The following is a 19,362-nucleotide window of genomic DNA, read 5'->3' as shown; positions in this document are numbered from 1 at the left end:
AAGCTACATAATAAACCAGTAGTTAACTCAAAAGAGGGATCTAGCTTTGAGTAAGGTCAAAGGTGAATTTTTAATTTCTGTTGATTTTTTTATTAAAGATCAATATATATATATATTTTTTTAGACAGTAAATATGGTCTATTTTTGCATCTTTCCAATAAAATACATTTGATCACTTTTTTTTTATACAGCAGGTTCTCATTAGTCATCCATTTTATACACATTAGTGTATACATGTCAATCCCAATATCCCAATTCATCACACCACCACCACCACCCACCCGCTGCTTTCCCCCCTTGGTGTGCATACGTTTATTCTCTATATCTGTGTCTCAATTTCTGCCCTGAAAACCGGTTCGTCCATACCATTTTTCTAGGTTCCACATATATGCGTTAATATACGATATTTGTTTTTCTCTTTCTGACTTACTTCACTCTGTATGACAGTCTCTAGATCCATCCACGTCTCAACAAATGACCCAATTTCGTTCCTTTTTATGGCTGAGTAATATTCCACTGTATATATGTACCACATCTTCTTTATCCATTCGTCTGTCGATGGGCATTTAGGTTGCTTCCATGACCTGGCTATTGTAAATAGTGCTGCAATGAACATTGGGGTGCATGTGCCTTTTGGGGTTTTTTTTAACATCTTTATTAGGGTATAATTGCTTTACAATGGTGTGTCAGTTTCTGCTTTCTAACAAAGTGAATCAGTTATACACATACATATGCCCCTATACCTCTTCCCTCTTGCATCTCCCTCCCTCCCACCCTCCCTATCCCACCCCTCTAGGTGGCCACAAAGCACCAAGCTGATCTCCCTGTGCTATGCAGCTGATTCCCACTAGCTAGCTATTTTACGGTTGGTAGTGTATATATGTCCATGCCACTCTCTCATTTTGTCCCAGCTTACCCTTCTCCCTTCCCGTATCCTCAAGTGTATTCTCTAGTAGGTCTGCATCTTTATTCCCGCCTTGCCCCTAGGTTCTTCTGACCATTTTCTTTTTCTTTTTAAATTTAGATTCCATATATATGTGTTAGCATACGGTTATTTGTTTTTCTCTTTCTGACTCACTTCACTCTGTATGACAGTCTCTAGGTCCATCCACCTCACTACAAATAACTCAGTTTCGTTCCTTTTTATGGCTGAGTAATATTCCATTGTATATATGTGTCACATCTTCTTTTGATGGACGCTTAGGTTGCTTACATGTCCTGGTAAATAGAGCTGCAATGAACATTTTGGTACATGACTCTTTTTGAATTATGGTTTTCTCAGGGTATATGCCCAGTAGTGGGATTGCTGGATCATATGAAAATTCTATTTTTACTTTTTAAGGAACCTCCATACTGTTCTCCATAGTGGCTGTATCAATTTACATTCCCACCAACAGTGCAAGAGGGTTCCCTTTTCTCCACATGCTCTCCAGCATTTGTCGTTTGTAGATTTTCAGATGAAGCTCATTCTAACTGGTGTGATTTGAATTGTAGTTTTGTAGTTTTGATTTGCATTTCTCTAATAATTAGTGATGTTGAGCAGCTTTTCATGTGCTTCTTGGCCATCTGTATGTCTTCTTTGGAGAAATGTCTACTTAGGTCTTCTGCCCATTTTTGGATTGGGTTGTTTGTTTTTTTAATATTGAGCTGCATGAGCCGTTTATATATTTCGGAGATTAATCCTTTGTCCATTGATTCGTTTGCAAATATTTTCTCCCATTCTTAGGGTTGTCTTTTCGTCTTGTTTATGGTTTCCTTTGCTGTGCAAAAGCTTTTAAGTTTCATTAGGTCCCATTTGTTTATTTTTGTTTGTATTTCCATTACTCTAGAAGGTGGATCAAAAAAGATCTTGCTGTGATCTATGTCAAAGAGTGTTCTTCCTATGGTTTCCTCTAAGACTTTAGTAGCGTCCGGACTTACATTTAGGTCTCAAATCCATTTTGAGTTTATTTTTGTGTATGGTGTTAGGGAGTGTTCTAATTTCATTCTTTTACACGTAGCTGTCCAGTTTCCCCAGCACCACTTACTGAAGAGACTGTCTTTTCTTCATTGTATATCCTTGCCTCCTTTGTCATAGATTAGTTGACCATAGTTGCGTGCGTTTACCTCTGGGCTTTCTACCTGTTCCATTGATCTACGTTCCTGTTTTTCTGCCAGTACCATATTGCCTTATTACTGTATATTTGTAGTATAGTCTGAAGTCAGGGAGTCTGATTCCTCCAGCTCCGTTTTTTTCCCTCAAGACTGCTTTAGCTATTCGGGGTCTTTTGTGTCTCCATACAAATTTTAAGATTTTTTGTTCTAGTTCCATAAAAAATGCCATTGGTAATTTGACAGGGATTGCATTGAATCTGTAGATTGCTTTGGGTAGTATAGTCATTTTCACAATATTGATTCATCCAATCCAAGAACATGGTATATCTCTCCACCTGTTGGTATCATCTTTAATTTCTTTCATCAGTGTCTTAGAGTTTTCTGCATACAGGCCTTTTGTCTCCCTAGGTAGGTTTAATCCTAGGTATTTTATCTTTTTGTTGCAATAGTAAATGGGAGTGTTTCCTTAATTCCTCTTTCAGATTTTTCATCATTAGTGTATAGGAATGCAAGAGATTTCTGTGCGTTAATTTTGTATCCAGCAACTTTACCAAATTCATTGATTAGCTTGTTTCCTGGTGGCATCTTTAGGATTCTCTATGTATAGTATCGTGTCATCTGCAAACAGTGACAGTTTTACTTCTTCTTTTCTGATTTGTATTCTTTTTATTTCTTTTTCTTCTCTGACTGCCGAGGCTAGGACTTCCAAAACTATGTTGAATAATAGTGGCAAGAGTGGACATCCTTTTCTTGTTCCTGATCTTAGAGGAAATGCTTTCAGTTCTTCACCACTGAGAATGATGTTTGCTGTGGGTCTGTCATATATGGCCTTTATTAGTTGAAGTACGTTCCCTCTATGCCCACTTTCTGGAGTTTTTATCATAAACAGCTGTTGAATTTTGTCAAAAGCTTTCTCTGCATCTATTGAGATGATCATATGGTTTTTATTCTTCAATTTGTTAATATGGTGTATCACGTTGATTGATTTGCATATACTGAAGAATCCTTGCACCCCTGGGATAAATCCCACTTGATCATGGTGTATGATGCTTTTAATGTGCTGTTGGATTCTGTTTGCTAGTATTTTGCTGAGGATTTTTGCATCTATATTCATCAGTGATATTGGTCGCTAATTTTCTTTTTTTGTAGTATCTTTGTCTGGTTTTGGTATCAGGGTGATGGTGGCCTCATAGAATGAGTTTGGGAGTGTTCCTTCCTCCAAAATGTTTTGGAAGAGCTTGAGAAGGATGGGTGTTAGCTCTTCTCTAAATGTTTGATAGAATTCACCTGTGAAGCCATCTGGTCCTGGACTTTTGTTTGTTGGAAGATTTTTAATCACAGTTTCAATTTCATTACTTGTGATTGGTCTGTTCATATTTTCTATTTCTTCCTGGTTCAGTCTTGGAAGGTTATACCTTTCTAAGAATTTGTCCATTTCTTCTAGGTTGTCCATTTTATTGGCATAGAGTTCCTTGTAGTAGTCTCTTAGGATGCTTTGTATTTCTGTGGTGTCTGGTGTCACTTCTCCTTTGTCATTTCTAATTTTATTGATTTGAGTCCTCTCCCTCTTTTCCTTGATGAGTCTGGCTAATGGTTTATCAATTTTGTTTATCTTCTCAAAGAACCAGCTTTTACTTTTATTGACCTTTGCTATTGTTTCCTTTGTTTCTATTTCATTTATTTCTGCTCTGATCTTTATGATTTCTTTCCTTCTGCTAACTTTGGGTTTTGTTTGTTCTTCTCTCTCTAGTTCCTTTAGGTGTAAGGTTAGATTATTTATTTGAGATTTTTCTTGTTTCTTGAGGTAGGCTTGTATAGCTATAGACTTCCTTCTTAGAACTGCTTTTGCTGCATCCCATAGGTTTTGGATTGTCATGTTTTCATTGTCATTTGTCTCGAGGTATTGTTTGATTTCCTCTTTGACTTCTTCAGTGATCTCTTGCTTATTTAGTAACGTAGTGTTTAGCCTCCATGTGTTTGTGTTTTTTGCGTTTTTTCCCCTGTAACTGATTTCTAATCTCATAGCTCTGTGGTCAGAAAAGATGCTTGATATGATTTCAATTTTCTTATATTTACTGAGGTTTGATTTGTGACCCAAGATGTGATCTATCCTGGAGAATGTTCCTTGCGCACTTGAGAAGAAAGTGTAATCTGCTGTTTTTGGATGGAATGTCCTATAAATATCAATTAACTCTATCTGGTCTATTGTGTCATTTAAAGCTCTGTTTCCTTATTTAGTTTCATTTTGGAGGATCTGTCCATTGGTGTAAGTGAGGTGTTAAAGTCCCCCACTAATATTGTGTTACTGTCGATTTCCTCTTTTACAGCTGTTAGCAGTTGCCTTATGCGTTGAGGTGCTCCAATGTTGGGTGCATATATATTTATAATTGTTATATCTTCTTCTTGGATTGATCCCTTGATCATTATGAAGTGTCCTTCCTTGTCTCTTGTAACATTCTTTATTTTGAAGTCTATTTTATCTGATATGAGTATTGCTATTCCAGCTTTCTTTTGATTTCCATTTGCATGGAATATCTTTATCCATCCCCTCACTTTCAGTCTGTATGTGTCCCTAGGTCTGAAGTGGGTCTCTTGTAGACAGCATATATATGGGTCTTGTTTTTGTATCCATTCAGCAAGCCTGTTTCTTTTGGTTGGAGCATTTAAGCCATTCATGTTTAAGGTAATTATCGATATGTATGTTCCTGTGACCATTTTCTTAATTGTTTTGGGTTTGTTTTTGTAGGTTCTTTTCTTCCCTTGTGTTTCCCACTTACAGAAGTTTCTTTAGAATTTGTTGTAGAGCTGGTTTGGAGGTGCTGAATTCTTTAGCTTTTGCTTGTCTGTAAAGCTTTTGATTTCTCCATCAAATCTGAATGAGCTCCTTGCCAGGTAGTCTTGGTTGTAGGTTCTTCCCTTTCATCACTTTAAGTATATCATGCCACTCCCTTCTGGTTTGTACAGTTTCTACTGAGAAATCAGCTGTTAACTTTATGGGAGTTCCCTTGTATGTTATTTGTTGTTTTTCCCTTGCTGCTTTCAATAATTTTTCTTTGTCTTTAATTTTTGCCAATTTGATTACTATGTGTCTCGCTGTGTTTCTCCTTGGATTTATCTTGTATGGGACTCTGCAGTTCCTGGACATGGGTGGCTATTTCCTTTCCCATGTTAGGGAAATTTTCGACTATAATCTCTTCAAATATTTTCTCGGGTCCTTTCTCTCTCTCTTCTCTCTCTGGGACCCCTGTAGTGTGAATGTTGTTGCGTTTAATGTTGTCCCAGAGGTCTCTTAGGCTGTCTTCATTTCTTTTCATTCTTTTTTCTTTATTCTGTTCCTCAGCAGTGAATTCCACCATTCTGTCTTCCAGGTCACTTATCCGTTCTTCTGCCTCAGTTATTCTGCTATTGATTCCTTCTAGTGTAGTTTTCATTTCAGTTATTGTATTGTTCACCTCTGTTTGTTGGTTCTTTAATTCTTCTAGGTGTTTTTTAAACATTTCTTGCATCTTCTCGATCTTTGCCTCCATTCTTTTTCCGAGGTCCTGGATCATCTTCACTATCATTATTCTGAATTCTTTTTCTGGAAGGCTGCCTATCTCCACTTCATTTAGTTGTTTTTCTGGGGGTTTATCTTGTTCCTTCATCTCGTACATAGCCCCCTGCCTTTTCATCTTGTCTATCCTTCTGTGAATGTGGTTTTTGTTCCACACGCTGCAAGATTGTAATTCTTCTTGCTTCTGCTGTCTGTCCTCTGGTGGATGAGGCTATCATGGAGGCTTGTGCAGCTTTCCTGATGGGAGGGACTCTCAACTCTTCTATAATGTAATAATCTATTAGTCATCTTTGTCTCCCTAAGGTTAAATCCAGATAGTCAACTTTAAGCGCAGCGTAAAATAAATTAATGCCATAAATGTACACAAGGTTAAGTGGCTATTAGATCAAGCATTAGGGAAATCTGTGTTTGACTCTTTGACCCTGAAGAAGAGTATACTGTGAACATTCATGACTAGAATGGTGGCCCTGATTCTATTTCTCCTGTTTCCAGGAATTCACCTCTAAACTATATATTTCTAATGTAAAGAAAAGTAAGAAATTACAGAAAAGTAAGAAAGAACAGAGACAGAGATAGGAAAATTCTGATAGTAGCAACAATATATATTTTTTTAATTTTTAGCTGGAGTACAGCTTACAATAAAACACACAGTTCCTAAGTATTAGGCCCATGAGCTTTGTAATTTGTATATATCCCTGCAACCACCATCTCAAAAAACCTTTAGCCTCTAAAGTTTAGAGCATTTCCATCACCCTTCTCTCAGAGATAATCACTTTTGGACTTCTATCACCTTTGGATTTGTTTTGTCCGTTGTTGGATTTCATACAAATGACATTATACAATGTATGTTTTATATGTATGTGTCTGGCTTTTTTCCTTCAACATATGTTTTTGAGATTTTTACAGTCACACACACACACACACACACACAGAGAACATAAACAGAAACAAAATAGATTTAACATATAAGAAATAATAAATGTGTGAAAATATTTGCAGGAAACAAAACTATAACAGAGTAATAACACAGGAAAATTGAACAAGATTCAACAGGAAAGTACAGCAAGGTAACAAAATTTAAACAAAACCAACAAAACTTCAAGAAGTACAAAAAACTACAACAACAAAATTTAAAACTAATCTACCAGCACATTAACACAACAGAAAAGAGAATTTGGAAATTGGGAGATAGAAAAATGTCTAAAGAATGAGAAAATTTTGTAGACTGCATCTATATAAAGTATACAGAATGCATTATGAAGGAGGAAAAATAGAAATAGGAAAAAGATTAGAGATCTGGACAATATAATGTAAAGGTCTAATATGCATTTGATAAGTGTCTTGAGAGAAAAGTGAGCAGAGGCAATAACTGAAGAAATAAATGCAAGAACTGATGAAAGATAAACCAGAGATTCAAGAGGAATGTGAATCCCAAACAGAATAACTAACATATTTATACTAAGATATATCGTAATGAAAGAACCAACGACAGACTTCAGATAAAGAACCTGTAAAGTCCCAGTGGAACAATTATAATCATAAAGATTATTATAAGAGAAAACAATCAGCTTAGTTCTTGAGAGGCAGAATGGTAGGGTACAACTCTAGTTAAAAGCATAGGCACTGAAACTAAATTGTATTGGGTTTGAATCCTAAATTCACTACTTACTAGCTGTTGTAGAGACTTTGGCAAGTTACTTAATCTTTATGTACTTTTCAGTTCCCTCATCTATGAAAGAGGGATAGAATATTCTTTCTCATTTTGTTTATATATACATATATATGACTTAAAATAGCTCCTTCCACATAGTGGAATTCTTCAGTTTTAGCTATATAAAAGTAAATAACCATAAGATATAATAAAAGATGCCCACTCAGGCAATCACAAGTAAAATTAAATACATAACTTATTCAATCACTAATATTCCCTAGGTAAAAACAGAAACCCAGATCTAACTTAGTTGAGGCAGTTCAACTTGATTCCAATACTTCACTAGCAGTAAAATTTTATTGTGCCACCATATAACAAAAGTCACTTCACCACAGGATGAATTTTTCATTATTCATGAACAACGGGTTACTATATAACTACAAACAACAAGATATGAGGGTGGTGGCTGAGGTCAAATTTAACAAATTACTTTGAAAGAAACGATCAGTATGAACTAGGGTAACATTAAATAAATGTGAAAACCTTTATAGGAGATAACAGAGCTAAAAGTAGTCACTGAAGTTTGCTCTTTGAACACCACTGTCAACAAATAATGCCTTTATTTGTACCAATGTACAAAAATAAGATAGCACTGAAGGTATACAGACATAACATTTTCAAGTGGTTACTTTTTAGGCAGGTTCTGAACAAAATTATATTATCTTCTATAAACAGAGACAATAGATACAAACATAAGATACAAAAATATATATAAGGACACTTTATATATATATAAAATACATACACACACACACACACACACACACACACAAATATTTAGTAAACTAAGTACCGAACCATGGTCCAACAGTTTATGTGAAAAATTTTCTGCCCTGCCAATATATTTTTTGGATGAATCTGAGGCAAGCATGACTCTATACCATACTTCAACCTCAAAATACCACAAAGGGATCCAAAAATATTCCCAGTTCTCCCAAAGAATACCAAATAACCACAATTTTTATATGTAGTCCTGATCACTGTGAATGTCTGGCCACCAAAAAAAAGAAGAAAAATAAGGGGATAGCGATATGGCATGAAGGTAAACTAAAAAAAGTGACTTATGTGTGTATATATAAGAAGGCTAAAAGATGACATAATACATGTTTACTAAGGCATCAAAGATGTCAACAGGGTTAACAAGTTCCAAATCTGAAAATAACAGGACCTAAGGGTCACCAGTTAATGACTGAAATGGACAAGTAAAGGTCAGCCTAGAGGGGCTCCTATTTTGACACAGTGGTTTATTTGCCCTAACATCAGTTAAATATCTGATAGATATCTGAAGCTACTCACTACGGGCCATCAATAACACAGAATATGGGTGTTGCCACACTTCCATCCTTGTGTGCCACCCCAACTCCCAACACCGTACAACATCTAGATCCCAGACCACTGGCCTAGAACACGGGAAAAGAGAGAAATCCAAAGAAAAAGTCAGCAGTGCCCATTCCCTGCATCCTGGGCCTCCCTATTGTGATTCACACAAACTAACTCCCCCTGTCCTGATTTCACACCCAGGAGGGAACCTTGTAATTTTAACTTAGCATTCTATGTATATCAGCCTACAGAAAGAAAACATATTATTTATTCTGATGTGGGCATTCTGGACCCATAATAGTAAAATACCTCACTGTAAGTTAGAAATTAACTCTTTCTAAATATTTACACCTCTGAGAGCTTGACTGATTGCATGAATTGATTAATACTGTGAATCCACTTCTGATTAACAGTGACAATCTTAATGAGATAACCTAACCAGATTTTCTGTCATAAAGTCAAGGACCAGAACTTAAACCTACGTGAACTCATGCCAGGTAAATGCCAGTGCCAACTCACATGTCAGCCAGCCAGTCTCTCCTGGTGGCACCACAACCCTTCTGTGCATTTTTATTTCCCAGTAAAAGTAAACAGCATTTGTTGCAGTGAAACTTGGTTTACACTCACAGGATACTTAAAATTAAGTAGCACAGTTTTCTATCTCATCCCCAACGTTTTTTTTTTTTTATTTCTCCCACTTGCCTCTTCCTCAAATAGTCTCTCCTTCTATATTAAAGTCACATTACCCTAATAACAGTGGTTATATTGGCAGAGACAAGATTGAGACTGGCAGGCAGGCTGGGAAAAACCAAGCCATGCTCAACCTCAAGGAAACATGGCTGGCATACCAGATAGAACAGATGTGCCAGCAGAAAGTTATATCTTACAAAAATTCCCAGATCCCAACTATTCAAAAAAAAAAAGCTGCCTTATAGCTGTCATACCAGGCACATCTGGGACTTCAAAACATTCCCAGGGGAGTTTGCTTGCCTGGCTATCCACCCACATCAAGAATTTCTGAATCCTTGAAGGTCAAGCAATAGCCAAGTTTTACCAAATACAAAAACATCAACAGAAAAAGAGATGTTGGAAGGTACCTCAAATACATTTTCAAATAATGTAATCCTGAATACTAAGGACACCTTTGTCCAAGTGCTTGAATCAGGAAGAAAAATCTTGCATTCTAACTTTTATCTAATAAAAAATGCCAATATGCCAGCTTCCTTAAATTCAAAATTTTTTAAATTCAGTTCTATAATGCTGCCAAAGTAAAGGGATTAAGTTTTTGTAACACACAAAGACACAGATATCTTATATATACATTATCATACACTTGAGGGGCATGAAGATGCTAGGAGCCTAATAACAAAAGGTCAGTTACACTTACCACTTTCCCAATAAACACTCAAGTTAAAAGGATATGAAAAAAAATTAGTGAAAATGCAACTTAATCATTAAAGAAATAATAAGAAAATAATTAAAGAAAAATAAGAAACATGAACTTACCAGTTTAATTGCCACATATTCATTTGTGTATAAATTTTTCCCTTGAAAAAAAAAGAAAAATGTCAGATTCTACCAGCAATGAAATTTTAAGGATACATTATGTAAAACTGTACTTTGGGGGGTCAGGGGAAGCACATAACACATTTAAATGAAACATAGGTTTTTGCTTCCAACTATTTAGCAGAAGTCTCAATAACAAGGAAATATTTAAATTTATGATCAACTCCATAACACATTCAGTATTTCACCTAGATTCAGAGTAGAAAGTAATACTAATAAATACTTTAGACCATTTATTTAAAAAAAAGAAAAATTCTTATTTTGTTGGAATACTGCATACAATTTACAAAGTAATCAGTAGGCAAACACATGCTAAACTAAATTTCAAAACTAGAACCCTATGTAGAAATTGGAGTACAAAATTCCTTTCTCGATCACCACCTCATTTTAAATCCTTCATTATTACGGGATGTGATCTTAATAGGGCTCATATGTAATCTAGTAAATAGATCAAATATATAGAAAAAAATGTGGAATACCTTTAAAATAAAACTTTAAAAGTATTATTCAATAATTGGCTTTGACAAACTAGTTGATTACTCTGAGGGGAAGAAGGGTTATTAAGAACTTGCCTTATAAGCAAATTAAATTCCAGGTATTTTAAGAGTTAGATATAAGCCATAAAACAAGAAAAAATATTTATCAGGCCAGTATACAGAAGCCTTTTTGAGCATTAAAAATAAATGGAAAAAGATTAAAAGATCAGAAGATTTTATACAGATTTGATAGCTTAAAATATTTTAAACTTCTGTAAGTTGAAAAAAACTATTATATACAAAGAACAAGTGAAAGACAAATCAGAATAAAGATTTAATATAATTAATATGTAAAGAATTCAAATGAATTACAGTAATTATTGGCACCAGCAAGTTGAAAATAATCTAGAAAATTCCAAGGGGTCAACATCTGTAGTTCAAGTAAAATACTATGGAGAATTAAGTATATGAAGAAAATCTGATACAGAAATTAATGTGCTTCTTTACAAGTACAGTTCAAAGAATAAAAAATAGAACAATATTTGATTTCTGGATTTCCAGTATTCTTTCAATAAGCATGTACTATTTTTATAGTAAGAAAAACAGAACACTGATCGTTGTTGTTTTTAACTGTGATAGTAACTGGCCCTGGTCACACTGGCGACTTAACACAAAATAGGTAATCATCAACTTTCACACATGTGATTTTTCCAACATAATACACCTAACTTCATTTTATACAACAGTTAATAAATGGCAGTAAAACTTCTAGACAAAATTTCAGTCTTGGATATGCTGCCACAGTGAGCAGTATTTTCACCATAAGAATCTTTGCCACAAGCAGTTTCGCAGCACAGCTAATTGCCCATGAGGCAATTTTGATGGAAAAATTGAAAATTATATTTTGATAAAAATGTGAAAATTTTATATGAAATTAAAATGAAAATAAAATTTAAAATGAACATTAAAAAGGACACAATGACACATGAAAAACTAGTAATAAAATATTTTAAAGATTCTACTGTCAAAATGAAAATACAAAAAATATCTGAATACATTTAAAACGTGTATAGATTCATGATTATAGCTGTATTATGGTATATCTGAGAAAAGGTGATACTTCCTTTGTCAAAGTCAATCATTACGGATTCAGAATCTCATGTTGGACCTAAGTTCTCTACAACATAAAAAAACTAACTCTAAGTCTCCACAGATATCCCTGGAAATAAAATGAACAATCGAGGGATGCTCCTATTTATTATCAATATATGTAACCTATATAACTGGTAGTAAATCTCTAGACTACATTTAAATGTTCCATCACATGACCAGTCTTTATGTTTTACCAAATCATCTAAGCCAGATTCTGTACCAAATACAAAAGTTCTGTCTCCATAATGTTCTCCACTATCAAACAGCAAAAATTTTCACCATTTTCAAGAAACTTACACTCATCAGGAATCACGTAACCATTTCTTTATGGGGGATAGGAAGAGCTTGATTCTTCTTTTGCCTCCAACTTCTAATATTGCATGATAAATCTGATAAAGACAGCATTAGAGCGCAAGCTGTTGTATCTAGATTAGCCAAAGAATTGACAATTAATGCTCTGGATGACTGTTGTGAGTTACTAGCTGCTTCTTTATATTTGCTATAGCTTGGTAAGCTTTTGGTTTGAGGTGTGGCAGGGATGACTGTGTTCACTGAAGGATCTGCAAAGTGATGTTCTCATTTTCTAGTACTGTATGCAATCTGGCTTTTCACTCTCTTATGTCATACCTCTAGTAAGTTTTCTTATCATTTTATTTTCTATCAAGTCAATATATGTAGTTGTTTTATTCACTATTTTAAGACCACCATGCTACTCGTCGCTATTTAGACCATTATGAGGCCTAAGATTTAAATAAAATAAAAATATAAGGAGGTTAGGAGGTTGGGATAGACACACTACTATATATAAAATAGATAATCAACAAGGACCTACTGTATAGCACAGGGAACTCTACTCAATACTCTGTAATAACCTATATGGGAAAAGAATCTGAAAAAGAATAGATATACATATAACTAAATCATATTGCTGTACACCTGAAACATAACACTGTAAATCAAGTATACTCCAATATAAAATAAAAATTAAAAATGAAAGCACTGGGCTTCCCTGGTGGCACAGTGGTTGAGAGTCCGCCTGCCGATGCAGGGGACACGGGTTCGTGCCCCGGTCCGGGAAGATCCCACGTGCCGCGGAACGGCTGGGCCCGTGAGCCATGGCCGCTGAGCCTGTGCGTCCGGAGCCCGTGCTCCGCAACGGGAGAGGCCACAGCAGTGAGAGGCCCGCGTACCACAAAAAAAAAAAAAAAAAAAATGAAAGCACTGCATCAGTGGAGAAGTGAAAGCAAACTGTCAACCAGTCGAAACCAAACTGTCAAACCAAAATGTCAACCAGTTATTTTATCTATTACAGCATTGAAACCAAATCGTCAATCAGTTATTTCACCCCTTACAGCAAAACTGCCTTATGGCCAATGAGTTGTATGGCCAAACAGTAAAACTTCTTGCAGCAAAGACTTATGGCGAAAATACCTAGAACTGTTGCCACCACTGTACAGCAGTGTTCGTTCATATAAATATTATAATGCTTTTCTGAGTTTTGTCCTTATTTTATAAAGATGAGTGGGAAAAAAAGCATTCATTCTAATGCTAAATAGCATGAGTCTCATAAACCTGTCACACTTATCACAAAGATGGAGTTCAACAGGAGGACCCAAAGTGGTGAATGCTCAGCTATAGTGAGGTACTCACTGAGCCCATAAATATAAAAAAATTTTAGAAAACATACCATATTTTTAGCCAATAAGTTCAGCATTTAGATGTGCCTTCATATATATTTTCAAGAATGCGTTATGTATAAAATTGTAGTCTTCCTCTAGTAAGCTTGAGGTGAATAATTTAATGGTACAATGAAAAACTTAATCTTGAGAAACTGGTATCTAACAAAGGAACAACTGTGTTTTGAGTTTAAATATGGAATTTATATTTCCTCAAGACATTATCATCTTTTCATAATTATCCTGTATATGATATTTATTCACAAGCGCACAGGGAAAAATATTCATAGGACAAGAAGTTAGGTTAAACACAAATTCCACAGAATCAAAATAAACCATATACTTCTAAAAGTACTGTTTTTGTTGGCATTTACATGTTCAAATGTCTACTTTTAAGTCACAGCAGAAAGTACAAAATCCTAAAAGTGTCACCTTTTTTTGAACATTAGATATTTTGCTGAACTTTGAGGGTTATATTTATAAAGATGAACATAGGTTGAACAACACTACCAATGCATTTTTGTCACCTTGCATAGGCATAGCCTTAAATAATTGGCTTTTAATCGATATTTGTTATACATATGAACTAACAATGCACAGAATATGTGTTTGTGGGTAAAATACGAGCAAAAGAGAGGGAGTATATGTATAGAGGGAATGCAGTTAAGAGAAGGCTCCAAGTAGACTGGTTCCAGCTAACTGATGTTTTAAATCCAATTTCAAACGACATTTCCAACAGAGCTTTGTGCCACACTGAACTTGAAAAGATGGTTTTACCAATTTTGTGGCATTTGGGTGGTCACTGTTATAAAACTATGTTCTACAGAAACTACATATATGTTTATATCAGGGATTACTAATTAACCAAAATATACTTGTGCCCCTTCCCTAATAATAGAATGCCTGAGTTTTAAAATGGTTGTCCAGCTCGACTAAATTTCTAGCCTCTTTTTCAGCTTGGTGCGACCACGTGATCAAGTTCTGGATATGAGTCGATGTTAAGGTATGTCACTCCCCACTTCCAAGAATGAACATGTGCTCTTCTGGCCCTTTTTCTTCTTCTTGCTGGCTGGCTGGAAGAGAGACTGAAGCCACATATTGAGCATGCGGAGACACCCTGCAGCTCTGGGTGCTGTCCTTCTGGTCTGTGTTACGTGAAAAAGAAAGAAACGATTTTGCCTAACACCACTATATTCTAGGATCTCTTTGTTATAGCATCATAGTCTATTCCTTATTATTACATTTTTCAGATAAGTTTGAAGCTTGAATTAGTAAAAGTAAAAAATCAATAAACATTTATAAAAATGATGAATCCACTCAAATCTGTATATTTACTTGATATATACTGTAAGGCCTGCAGAATTTTCAACAAAACAATTCTTAAATATAAACAATAAATTAAGAAGAGTTATAAGCTATACAGGAACAAGAGGAGAAAAAACAAAAATAAAAGAAGTTATAAAAACTCCTGTGGTCTACTTAATTATATCAAAATTTACAATATCCTATTTCAGATAATGGGAATTCACAGACAAATATATAACACCCTTGTTCTGTGTTCCTTTACATCATGGTCAGTCAGGTTTAGCCACAAGAGGGGACACAGAAGAAGCTCAGGAAAACAAAGTTTATTATACTCCAGGTCCTAGAAAGGGGGTCACAGAAGAAGCATCATGTTTTGGTTAGGTGGTAGAAGACAGGAGCAAGGGAAGAGCTTAGGCCAAGGCCTTTATGGGTGTTTCTGCAGGAAAGGCAAGGCGGGGCAGGGTAAACAGCTTAGGACTGGGTAATTTGAATAATTCTGTTAGCCTTTGGTGGGCAGTCTCTAGTTGTCTTGTACTTGGCTATGGGATGAGTTAAGGAAGAGGAAAACTGCCTTCTGGAGTGTATGGGCCAGAGAGGAGGTATGGCTCTGGGTTGTTTAGTTTGCATCAAGGCATGCTCCCAGTTGAGTCCTTTGCTATCTTTAAGAACTGGCTAGCCTGTAGAGGAGCAGTCTCTCCACAGCTAGAAAGGTTTTGAGGTTTTTTTGTTTTTATTATTAAAGCAATGTTATGTTGGCTGAACTGTAAAGCAGAAAGATACTCCATATATTCTGGAACACATCTGCAGTAAGAGGTCTCACCTCAGGTTTTTGTTTCTGTTTTTTTTAATTGAAATATGGTTGACCAGAAAGGTTTTTTTAAGATGTTAAAGCATCATGGGAAAATAAAAAATATATACAGTATAACCCCACATTTTACCTAGCTTTGTTTTACCTCATTCAGTGCCTGTTAAAAACATTTCTAGGGGTTTTGGTTGATCGTCTAAGCTAGAACTACATCTAACATGCAGCAGGATGCAAGCCTTACCACAATACAAAGATAAAATAAAACCAAAAATATATCAATTCATCATTTTACAATTAAAAATACAGATAAAATGACAGTAAATACATTTACTTAATTTTAGATTATTTCAAAAGTTCAACTATTTTTTTTTAATCTCAAGTTCAATTTTTATGTCCAACTTTCTTTTTTTTTCTGTACTTTCAACAGAGGGTAATAGTGTCTCTCCTTGGGGCATTTAGAAATGGCAGTGGAGGTTGGGGGAAGGGCATTTGGGGTTGCATGTGGAGATGCAACTCCTATTTAGTGCCCAAGAAGTCTGAAGTTCTAAACACCATGCAGTACACTGGACAGTCCTCAACAACAACAACAAAAAAAAAACTGTCCAGCCCAAGGTGCTAATAGCATCTTCGTTGAAAATCCCTTACCTGTAACCTTATATTCTTTTTTACCCAATACTAAGCACAAAAATTTCAGTGCCAGAAATCAAATGTTTATTAACATGGTTTTAAAGAAAGCACCTTAAGAATTCAAACCAGCTTTTAACATTAGCATGCTTATCCAGGTACAGAAAGAATGATACTTATCACAACTTTTTCTGTACAGAGAAATCACTTGGGACCTTTAGAAAAAGGAATAAAACGTCCCTTTATTTAGTAGTCTATCAAGAGAGAAAAATATGATTAAATTAGTTCTTCAAGTGTATATGTTACATGTATCATAAGTACACATAAAACACAGTTACATGTATAGATAATACATTTAAATAAATAGATGTACACAAATATATAATTAAAACCCATAGATAGATCAGGTACAGAGAGATAGATAAATAGATGATGGATGGATGGATGGATGGATGGACTAGTAAGTCATCTTATGCCTATTCCTGCTCATTCACAGACTGCAAAAGAAAGGGTTATTTTGCTGTTTTTTCAGTACATAGCATATATAGTTTCAGTATATATGGGTACATACGGTTTCTCATATTGCCCTAGTTAAAATGCGCCACTAGATTGTTTTGTGTGTATACACACACATACACACACACATATATACATACATGCACATACACAGATGTATATATATGTAGCTATTTTGAAATAAATTACATGAAACCAATTTTGAATAAAAAATGCCGAAGTACTACGGTACTATAGTCATATACACAAAGAGAGACAGAGTGACAGGTGAAGTACAAATATTTATATACGACAAAATATATAGCTATAAAACTAATTTATATAAATAAATTTAAATAAATATAACATGCTATAATTTTAATTAAAAACAAATATCTTGATATCTTTTTAATGGAGCAGAACAATCATTGTTTTCCTAAAACAGGCAAGTATAGTGCTGGTCCTTTTATACTATTATCTAAATTTAATCTTCACAATAATTTAGGAAGTGGAAATAATCCCATTTTAAAGTTGAGAAATTTGAAGCCCCACATAGTTAAATGACTTATATATTCCATAATGGCAGAGACAAATTTTATATTTTTCTAGTGTATCATCAGTGCCTAATCATGCCTCATACATAATACTGTAGACATGCAATAAATTTTGAATGGATAGATGGATGTATAATAGTTCAAGGTTGGATAAGTAAATAACCTGGGTTTTTTTCTAATGCCAAAATCAGAAACAATTTAAGAATTTCAAAATATCTAATTCAATATCCTTCAAAAAATAAAATGTAGAACATTCACCCTTTCAAATATTTGCGTCCCTTCTAAAACGCAGAAGAGTCTGTCAGACACATCATTTAACAGCAATGTACAAAATATGTCGTTGCCTTTTATTGCCTTGCTTCATTCAAAGATTTAATGTACACTAGCTACATAAAACAGTAATAAAATGAAGGAATAACTACAAATTAGAGTGTTTTACACAATGAAAAAGGAGAAGTAGTCGAGTAGATGAACATACAATTGCTTATATTTCTAACACCAGGGTTGAATCTAATGAAAATTGTGAAGCCAAGTTTTTTCTTTTTATTTCCGAAGTTTACACTCTTGCATTGACCAAAGAGCCCTCAGGGTACCTCAGTACTGACTCCCATAAAACTGTGCTACCCTCCTTCTTGTTTCTCTTCAGTGAAGATAGCCATATCTTTATTGCACTAGGAGTTAAAAATGTAGATTTGGATCGCGAGTCCATCTTAAATTGCTGTATGACATTTGTCAAGAAACCTTCCCTCACTGAGTTTCAAATGCCTTAAATGTAGTTAGGAGGTTTAAATTAGACCGGTGTTTCCCAAACTTACCTGATTATAAGAATAAACTGAGTCAGTACTTTGTGTCCCTTATTAAGAATATAGATTCCTAAACCACCCTGGATATACTTGGGGGAAGGGGAGAATAGATTACAACACTGTAAATTTCACTGATTTTTGATGCAGTTTCAGCATATTACCTTGATTTTAAGCCATACATATCCTCCTAAAGTAACCAGTTACTAAATGTTTTCAAAGCAGAAAAGGTAGCCTAAATATCATTCCTAAAAAATACATTGCAAAGGCTTTCCTGGTATCTATTTCATCCTCTTGGGGCTTTTTAATTTACTTTTTCTTTTTTCTCATATTCTGGATGGTTTATCTCAAGTAAACAGACATTGTTATACTAGGGAATTACTGACAAATGAAAATAGAAGTATATTAGAAATTCCTAATATCTATATTCTTTAAAATTACCACAACAAACAACTAAACAAGTAACTAAATCACTTCATTAAAAAGTATCTTTCATTTTAAAAAATGCTCCCAACTTTATGGAATAAATAAAATAGTCTTACCTAATCGTAATTCTCCAAAATTCCCACATCCAATTTTTTTTCCGACTCTAAAGTTAGGTCCAACCATTAAAACTCCAGAGGATGAAGAACCAGTTCCTCGAGTGTTGTGTCCTGACCGACCACTAGGTCGTGCCATTCTATCATCTGATTTGTCCTTGTCTTTCTTTTTATTATCCATATCAAGTTTGCGGTACTCCACTTTGAATTCTTTAATCAAGACGACCACACTGAAATAGGGTATCGTGAGAACAGGTACATCACTAGGTAACTGTACCAGGTGGGTAATGTTAACATTCAAATTGCAGTAGGTAGTCAATTAACTGATGCGTGTTCATCCCATTCGTAAAATTTTTCTCAGTTTTCTTTTCAGCAAAACATGTCTTCAAAATTATCTTTTCAATGATGTGAGCTGATATTGATAGTGACCTAGAATAGTAAGAAAAGAAAATCAGTCAACTTAGAGAATCAAAAAACATATGTTTGGGAAATTAATAACATAACCAAAGTTTAGGCAATGGACTATCACTATTTGTTGATGCCCACTGAAATCTAACCTCAGTAGCCTCTTAATCATTACCCTTTATTCCTATACTTTAATACCAAAGGGATCACAAAAACAAAACCAAACAAAGAAATCAGTGATTTGGTTACTTCTTAAAAATAAATAAAAGTAACAAAAATGTATTGAG

The 19,362-nt window shown here is 34.7% G+C and overlaps 1 protein-coding gene across 6 annotated transcripts in view; it reads right to left on the bottom strand.

The window, feature by feature from the left end:
• CSNK1G3 (casein kinase 1 gamma 3) overlaps positions 1–19,362 on the bottom strand; it is a 132,759-nt gene that overhangs the window by 75,058 nt on the left and 38,339 nt on the right. For all 6 annotated transcript variants that reach the window (XR_009563449.2, XM_060296151.1, XM_030869771.2 and 3 more), the window contains exons 2-3: positions 18,674–19,099; positions 10,185–10,225 (exon numbers count right to left, since the gene is read on the bottom strand). Coding sequence is in view for 5 of the 6 variants with exons in the window: in XM_060296151.1 (XP_060152134.1) it covers positions 10,185–10,225; positions 18,674–18,851 (219 nt within the window). In the remaining variant the exon portion in view is untranslated. The remainder of the gene's footprint in view (positions 1–10,184; positions 10,226–18,673; positions 19,100–19,362) is intronic.

The sequence above is a fragment of the Globicephala melas genome, chromosome 3, assembly GCF_963455315.2.
Source record: "Globicephala melas chromosome 3, mGloMel1.2, whole genome shotgun sequence".
Lineage (NCBI taxonomy): Eukaryota > Metazoa > Chordata > Mammalia > Artiodactyla > Delphinidae > Globicephala > Globicephala melas.
Note: the sequence above shows the minus strand (reverse complement) of the source record. Positions and strands in the feature narration are given on the sequence as shown.